At 52.2% G+C, this 8,772-nt stretch overlaps 1 protein-coding gene across 1 annotated transcript in view; it reads right to left on the bottom strand.

Moving 5' to 3' along the window:
• Window positions 1-8,772, bottom strand: part of GPI (glucose-6-phosphate isomerase) — a 39,981-nt gene that overhangs the window by 19,553 nt on the left and 11,656 nt on the right. The window contains exons 6-9 of the mRNA XM_019654521.1: window positions 3,985-4,131; window positions 3,115-3,186; window positions 2,552-2,596; window positions 1,221-1,274 (exon numbers count right to left, since the gene is read on the bottom strand). Coding sequence (XP_019510066.1) covers window positions 1,221-1,274; window positions 2,552-2,596; window positions 3,115-3,186; window positions 3,985-4,131 — 318 coding nt within the window. The remainder of the gene's footprint in view (window positions 1-1,220; window positions 1,275-2,551; window positions 2,597-3,114; window positions 3,187-3,984; window positions 4,132-8,772) is intronic.

The raw sequence follows: 8,772 nt of genomic DNA on the forward strand, positions 1-8,772 counted from the left end.
AAGGGCAATGAAAACCCAGACTGGGACACAACCCCGCTCTGCTGGGCTCCCTGACTAGCAGGAGCACCCACACGTCCCTGACCACCACCTGCTCAGGCTCCAGATCCTGGAGAGGAGGTAGGAAGTGTCTCCCCTCCTTATCAGGCATGCAGCATTTGTTAGAAGCTGCACAGTCTCTCTCGACCGGGGTTCGTCATCTGAGCCACTGGATGCAGAAAACGACTTGAGTGACTCTTCTTAGTTCTTCCAAGGATGGTATATAACTAGTCCCATTGTAGAAAGAAGTTAACTGATTACACACAATAGGTGCCTTAGAGTGTTAGGGCTTAATGCTCTCCCAGACGTCAAGGCCTCGAGAGCTTTAAAAGGAGGTTACATTTGTGGATGCTGCCACCGTGCAAAGAGCTTCCAGTCTAAACGTCTGAAAATAGCCCCAGTGGGACCAGGGCTTCTTTGGTGAGCCTGCCATGGGTCATGTGTTAGAGCCATGCCCACTGCATTCACAGTACCCACCCCACACCCTGCACCCCAAGCCTTCCCCGCATTCCACAGCCAGAGCCCTGCTCACACCACAGCTACACTCAAACAAACTGCAGAGAAAGCTTCTGCCCATCGCTTGGCACCAGGTGTAGCTCTAGCAGAGATGAGTCCATGTGACCACCTGTCGCTAGAGTGGCCTGTAGCTCTGCCACTTAGTCAAGGTTTGCTCTTCAAGCTGCCTGGCAAGGCCCCACCCAGGCTCCAGGCCTGGTGCCTCCTCCTCTCTGCCGCCCTCCAACTGCTCCTACAGCTTAGCTCCTTTCCAGGCCTGCCTACTCACACCTCCCTGCCTCACCCTGCCCCTTGGCCTTTTCAGATTGTGGCTGTATTTCCGGAAAAAGGTCATCACTGAGAATAACTCACAACTCTGGCTTAGTGAGGAGGGTAAGGGCAGCTCCGGTTACTTCACAGTGGGTGCTACTGGCAGGCACCCAGGGGAGGATCACCCTGGCTTTGCAAGCTTGGCCTGCCCTCGATGGAAGTGGAACCCTCATCCTGACTGGGCTGTTTCTGCCTCACAAGCCTCTCTGAGGGCTTCTCTGCTTTTCTCAAAGCCAGGCATGTAGCAGCCTGCTCAATACACATTGACCTGACGTCATGGTCCCTCATATGTGGCTCAGTGGTCATGATTTAGCAAAAAACGCATAATTCACCCAGCACAAGGACGTGTCCTTACTTACATCCCAGAACTCGAACATGTTTTGAGGGTCAATTCCAAACTCCTTCACTTTGGTCTAAAATGAGCAAAGGGAGAGGGAGAGAAGGAAGCAGGTATTAGCTGGACAAGAGCAGCAGCTCCAGGGTGCGAGGTCATACTGTACGAGTTGTGGGGGCAGGGCTGGAGCAGCTTATGGGACCAGGGCAGGGACTAGAGCTGTCCACCCCCAAAGATGGACACTAGGCCAGCTCACATCCAGCACACTGGTGGCCTGGCACCTGCGAAGACTTCCTGCTGAGGTGGCTGCATACCCAGGGTGAGGACCTGGCCCACACACTGCTCTGAAAAGCGCTACCTCTTAGGCCTGTTGGGGTCCCAGAGAGCCACCCCCCAGGACATCTGGGAAATGAACCCAGAGCTGGAACCCAAGCTCAGGCAGGGACCATCTCCCAGGCCAGGTGCCACACAGCCAGGACATCTGCCCAGCCCTTCCAGAATCTGGGATGACTCTGCCCCAGGAAGCCTTCATGTGTTTCAGTCCCCCAGGCAGACAGGGTCACCACACCCCTTTACCTCGTCCCCACAGGAGGAGACGCCCTACTAACCCGTCTGGGCTCCACCTGCGGGAGCCAGATGGCCTTAAGATGGCCCCATCTCCCCCATTGGGCAGGCCGGCCCTGGAGGCAGGAAGGCGAGGAAGGGGTGTGAGGGAGCAGTCAGGGAGATCTGGGTGTGGTTCCAGCTCTGACTCAGCTCAGCACAAAGCCCAACACACAGCAAGTGCTCACAGGCTTTGCGGTGGTTGTTACTCCTGGAGCAAAGCCCCACCAGGCCCCGCTGGCCCACCTCCACCCCACCTTGCACAAACTCAGGCCAGGCCAACTGTGAGAACTGGCAAGCAGGTGACCCGAATTCTAATCCCAGTAATCACTGGGAAAAAAGTCATATCCCTTCGCTGGGGCCGACGACCTTATGTGAGAAATGGGGTGCAGCGCCCACCCCGGGCAGCACTTGGGGAGAGGCCAGTGGCAGGGTAGCAGAGGCCAAGGGAGGTCATGTGTGTGGGGTGTTCTGAATATCAGTCAGGCCTGGGAGATGGATGGGGTTGACACTATTTCACTGACTTCAAGCCTCTCATCGGAGCTGCAGAGACTTGAAGGGAAAATGCAGAAAAGACAAGGAGGGTTTGCAGCTCACATCCCTCACAGGCAACCAACCCTCCTAATCCACTCAGCGGAGCCAAGATCCCCAAACCTGTGAACCACATCTTGATGCAAATATTCTGAATGGCTATGACCTTGTGAGGCCTGGACCATTCCAGGGATGTAGTCTGGGACTCAGGTGGGCACTCACCGTGTTGGTAGACAGGGCAACAAAGTGCTTCGCAACTGCAGAAGGCTGCAAGAGACAGAGCCAAGTTACACCAAACCCATCCTGGGGCGGGGGGGCAGGGGGAACCCAAGGGTAGTGACCCTCCCGTTTCTAGAGAAACCAAGGCCCTGTGTGGGGCCGACTGTTTCCAGTCCATGGTTCTGAGGCTGTTGGAGAAGCCCCACATCAAGGTCAAGAGGACAGAGAGGCCAGAGGCCAGCCAGCCCATCCTACCTCACTAGCATACAAGGCCCAGGGATGGCCCTCCCTATAAAGTGGGTGTGGCTAAGGGTAGAGAGGATTCCACATGGCCAAGGGGCCTTAAATAAAAGGCCCTCAGCCAGTTAGAGCAGGTTCTGCCACATTTGGTGTGTCTGGGGTTAACGCAAAACCAAGCATCTTAACCAGTAAAGTCAGCCACCAGAGAGGCTGCCTCCTGCTACAGAAATAGGGCTGTAGGGCCAGGCTTGGCCACTGAGGTGGATAGGCAGGCCCACCCTGTCCTTCCGGGCCCACACGCTGCCCACTACCCACCCAGCACTCACATTCTTGGCCGACATGAGAAGCCACTCCTTTGCCGTCTCTGCATTCGTGATGGTCTCTTGGGTGGTAAAGGTCTGCAGCCAGAGAGTACAGCAGTCAGTCCCAGCTCATGGTCCATGCGGCCTCCAGCAAGGACTTAGCAGCAGAGGCCATGTGGGTACCCAGTGGTCACAGGGAGCAGTGCATGAGGGTCACTGACAGTTACTTCCCATAACCTCCACCCACATGTCCACAAAGCCACGATGAGTGGCAGTGTCTGGGGCAGGAAGGGGCCCAGAAGGAGTAGTGTCATCCTGTGACTCCAGGACTTCACAACCAGAGGGAGAGGAGCCCTAGTAAGAGCCATACTCCCTCTGTACGCCCCCATCCCTGCCACAGGTCAAAGACCAGAGCACCTTCCAGGAGAGGGGCTGCGGCCATGTCTGGGGCTCCCTTCAGCCCAGGCTAGGCTGTATCTCAGAATTCAGACAGAATTCTTAATGTTTTATGTGTATTAACGTGAGTAAACAGAGAATAAATGACAACAAACAAAACCCTACATTATCTGAGCATGGCTCTGGGATTAGAGAAAAGCAGACACTAGGAACAGATCTCTAAGAAAGATAAGAACAGTCCAGGCCTAAGCACAGATCCCACAAAGCAAGCAAGTAGGGCCTGAAGACCAATGTTCAAATTGACCAGTCCGGGCTTTCATCAGGTAAACAGTTTGTCCCCAGACAAAGAACAGCCTGAGGGCAGCTGTGCTGATCGGATCCACAAAGCACAGTTCACTCAGAAGTGATGGGTCACGTGCCCAGGGCAGTGGCCAAGCATCCACCTGCCCCGCCCTTCCCGTACCCCAACACACATAGGGCTGGGGAGCCAGGCTGTACCTTGGAGGCGATGATGAACAGGGCTGACTCAGGGTTCAGGGCAGCCAGGGTTTTGGCAATGTGGGTCCCATCAATGTTGGAGACAAACCAAACCCGAGGACCTCCTGAAGAGTATGGCTTAAGGGCTTCTGTCACCATGAGGGGTCCCTGTGGGGAGACNCAGCCCTGCCTACCTATTCTTGATCCTGGGTCCTCAGGCCTTACCTGATGGGCCAGCTCTGCCCACCTGTGTTTAACTCTCACTCCGCAGACCTCACCTGGTGGGACAGTTCTGCTTACCTGTGCTTGACCCTGGGTCCTCAGAACATACCTGGTGGGCCAGCTTTGCCTACCTGTGCTTCACCCTGGCTTGCCCAACCATATCTGGTGGGCCAGCTCTACCTACCTATATATGACCCTTGCTCCTTATACTGTACCTAGGGGGCAGTTCTGCCTACCTGTTCTTAACCCTGGCTCCTCAGACCTCACCTGGTGGGCTGGCTCTGCCGAGCTGTGCTTGATCCTGGTTCCTCCAACCCTTCTGGTGGGCCAGTTCTACCTACCTGTGCTTGCTCTTGGTTGCCAAGACTGCACCTGGGAGGCCAGCTCTGCCTACCTGTACCTCATCTTATTTGCTTACATCTCATCGAAGGCTTTAGTTCTTACCTGAGCTTAGCTGTGACTTTTTAGATCTCACTGGACAGACCCAGTTTGTTAACCTGCCCTGATCCTCACTCCACAGACCTTACCTGACAAACCCTGCTCTACCCACCAGGGCTTAACTCACACTGACAACCCAAGGAAACGAACCTGTGTGAGATACAGACTCCATAGACTTTACCTCAGAAACTCAAATCCATATACCTGTACCTGGCCGTGACTCCTCAACTTTACACGACATCTCTATAAGATAGGCAGAGATGCAGTTCTACCTGCCTATCTTGACCTCACCTGGAAGATCCAGATCTACTCACCTGTACCCAATCCCAGCTCCTTAGATCTCACCTGGGAGACCTCGCTGTGCCCACCTGTCTTTACATCATATCCTCAGAGGTCGTCTAAAAGATCCAGTTCTTTCTAGATGAGCCTATCCCTGGCTCCTCAGGCCTCACCTACAGATCTGTTCTACCTACCTGTGCCTTAGCTCAACTGGGAGACAGAGTTGAATAAACCTAGTGATGGCTTTTCAGGTCAACCTCCCTCTGCTTGCCCTTGGCTTCATAGACATTACCTGAAAAACTCAGCTCTACCCACCTATGCTTGAACCCAGCTCCTCAGATGTGGAATATAAACAAAGGCCTGATCTCAGCAGCTCAGACCTTATCTGTTCAAGACTCAAAGGTATTAACCTGTGTATCTCACCTCAACCCCTCAAACCTCACCTGACAGACCTGCTCTACATACCCGAGTCAGACCCAAAATTCATGAACCTTCCAGATGGATGCAGTTCTACATTCCTTTGCCTGACTCCAGTTTTCAGTCTTTTCCCAGGAGACCCAGGACCATCAACTTCTGTGCATCACCAGAACTGCTCAGATATCACCTGAGGATGTAGTTCTGACATGGACCTGAGCATGGATTTATAGTTCTCACCTGTCCGACTCAGCTCTGTGCCTATCTTTGACTCCAGTGTCCTTACCTGACCAACCCAGCTCTACCTAAATGTGCCTAATCTTGGCTCCTCAGGCCTCCTTAAGAAACCTAGCTAGGGCCGGCCGAGTGGCGCGTTGGTTAAGAGCTGGCTTGGGACGCCAGAGGGCCCCGGTTCGGATCCCACATATGAGGGCCAGTGACACTGCCAAGAACCACTTGGGTTAGATAGAAATCCACGTGGATGAAACCGGGCTTAAACCAAAAAAAAAAAAAAAAAAAAAAAAAAAAAAAAGAAACCTAGCTACACATACCTTGTCCCATTCAGCTCCCGAGACCTTAGACAGATGTGGCTCTACAGACCACCCTGGCTGACTCCACTATACAATAGTCACCCATTATCCGCAGTTTCACTTTCTGCGACTTTAGTGACTCATGGTCAGCCATGGCCCAAAAATATTAAATGGAAAATTCCAGAAATAAACAATTCACAAGTTTTAAATTGCACACCATTCTGAGTAGGGTGATGAAATCTCTCAGCAGCCTGCTCTATCCTGCCCCAAACGTGAATCATACTTTGTTCAGCGTCTCCATACTGTAGATGCTCCCTGCCCATTAGTCACTTGGTAGCCGTCTAGGTTACCAGATTGACTGTCGTGGTATCACAGTTGCTTGTGTTCAAGTCCCCTTATTTTACTTAATAGTGGCCCCAAAGCGCAAGAGGAGTGATGCTGGCGATTCAACTATGCCAAAGAGAAGCTATCAAGTACTTTCTTTAAGTGAAGAGGAAAGTTCTCCACTCAATAAGTAAAGAAAAAACTCATGTGCTGAGGCTGCTCAGATCTACAGTAAGAACGACTCTTCTGTCCATGAAATTGTGAAGAAGGAAAAACTTGTGAAGAGTAAGTACAGCACCGTAAGATATTTTGAGAGACTACATTCACATAACTTTTTTTACAGTATAGTTATAATTGTTCTACTTTATTATTATTGTTATTAATCTTAAAATATCATTGTTAGTCTCTTACTCTGCCTAATTTATAAATTAAACTTTATCATAGTTATGTATGTATAGGAAAAAACAGGATACATAGGGTTTGGTACTATCCGTGGTTTCAGGCATCCACTAGGGGTCCTGGAATGAATGTATTCCCGTGGATAAGGGGGGGCTACTGTACAAATCTAACCTGACCAGACACTTCCCTCAGCAGTGAGATTCCTGGCTGCTTACCTTGGCCTGAGGGAAGCCTGTTAAGAGCCCACTGGTGCCAAACAGTGTGTGTGACTTGAGCCTTGGACATCTCAGCATATAGACACAGGTCTCTAGACCTTTATCTACCATGAGCCTCTCAGACCACACCCTACCAACATAGCTCCTTAGTCGGTTCACCTGTCTGTTCTTCACCTGCCCTAACTCCCCAATCCTCACCTTTTAAAGCCAGGTGCATTCCTACCTCTCTCTCCTGTGGGCTCCTCAAACCCTACTCCAGCCAGACCCAATGCCACATCCCACGCCTTGGGCTGATTATGGATCCTCAGAGGCCTCTGCAGCACCTTAGCTCTGCCCATCACACCTGGTCAGGGTGCTGAGAGCCAGGTGGCTGATCTGGCTCAAGGGACTTACTTATGTTTCCCTAATCCTGCGTTCTAATCACTTTATTTGAGTGATCAGCCATCTTTGACTTTTAGATGTCAAAGCTGACTTTTTAGAACTGATCAGGGAGACCCCAATGTGTATATACCTGTCCCATGCCATACAGCTAAACTTCAAGCCACAGGTTCCGGCTTAAATACCTTACGTGACTTTGGGTCCTCACGCCTCACTTGACTGAACCATCTCTAAATACCTGTGTCTCCTCCAGAATTCACAGACCTCACCTGTCCTTTTACCTGTGCTGGTTCTTTCTAGAACTCACCTGTACCTGTCCTGACTCCTCTTCAGACCTTACTGGGCAAAATTAGCTCTCCAATGTGTGCTGACTCTGGCTGAGCCCTCAGAGACCCCACAATTTACCACCATGCCCCTGCCTGATCCCAGCATATGAGGCGGTCCCATGACTGACCTCAACAGACCGGGCCTCACCACTTTACATACCTCTGCCACGATGGACTCTTTCGACCTTAGCTTAGAGCCAATGGAGTATCCTTATGTCTGTCCTGACTCCTCAGTCTCACCTGAGAGACCCTAGCTCCAGGAACTTCACCTGTTCCTGTCCTTGGCTCCTCAGATGTCACCGTCTCAATTCAGCAATATATACTTTTAGTGACCAAGGCTGACTGTCCTCCAGCCACTGTGGTACGTGATATGTCTGGCCCACTGTGCCTGGCCACTCACTCAGGCCTCACTCCCCATGTTCCTGTGCTCAACCGTCATTCCTAGGCCTTACCTGGGAGATGCAGGCCTCTCCCTAAGCCACACCCCAACTCGTCTCTGCAATGCTGGGCCCTGAAGGGCAATGAAAACCCAGACTGGGACACAACCCCGCTCTGCTGGGCTCCCTGACTAGCAGGAGCACCCACACGTCCCTGACCACCACCTGCTCAGGCTCCAGATCCTGGAGAGGAGGTAGGAAGTGTCTCCCCTCCTTATCAGGCATGCAGCATTTGTTAGAAGCTGCACAGTCTCTCTCGACCGGGGTTCGTCATCTGAGCCACTGGATGCAGAAAACGACTTGAGTGACTCTTCTTAGTTCTTCCAAGGATGGTATATAACTAGTCCCATTGTAGAAAGAAGTTAACTGATTACACACAATAGGTGCCTTAGAGTGTTAGGGCTTAATGCTCTCCCAGACTTCAAGGCCTCGAGAGCTTTAAAAGGAGGTTACATTTGTGGATGCTGCCACCGTGCAAAGAGCTTCCAGTCTAAACGTCTGAAAATAGCCCCAGTGGGACCAGGGCTTCTTTGGTGAGCCTGCCACGGGTCATGTGTTAGAGCCATGCCCACTGCATTCACAGTACCCACCCCACACCCTGCACCCCAAGCCTTCCCCACATTCCACAGCCAGAGCCCTTCTCACACCACAGCTACACTCAAACAAACTGCAGAGAAAGCTTCTGCCCATCGCTTGGCACCAGGTGTAGCTCTAGCAGAGATGAGTCCATGTGACCACCTGTGGCTAGAGTGGCCTGTAGCTCTGCCACTTAGTCAAGGTTTGCTCTTCAAGCTGCCTGGCAAGGCCCCACCCAGGCTCCAGGCCTGGTGCCTCCTCCTCTCTGCCG

This window comes from Hipposideros armiger, unplaced genomic scaffold (assembly GCF_001890085.2).
Source record: "Hipposideros armiger isolate ML-2016 unplaced genomic scaffold, ASM189008v1 scaffold_224, whole genome shotgun sequence".
Lineage (NCBI taxonomy): Eukaryota > Metazoa > Chordata > Mammalia > Chiroptera > Hipposideridae > Hipposideros > Hipposideros armiger.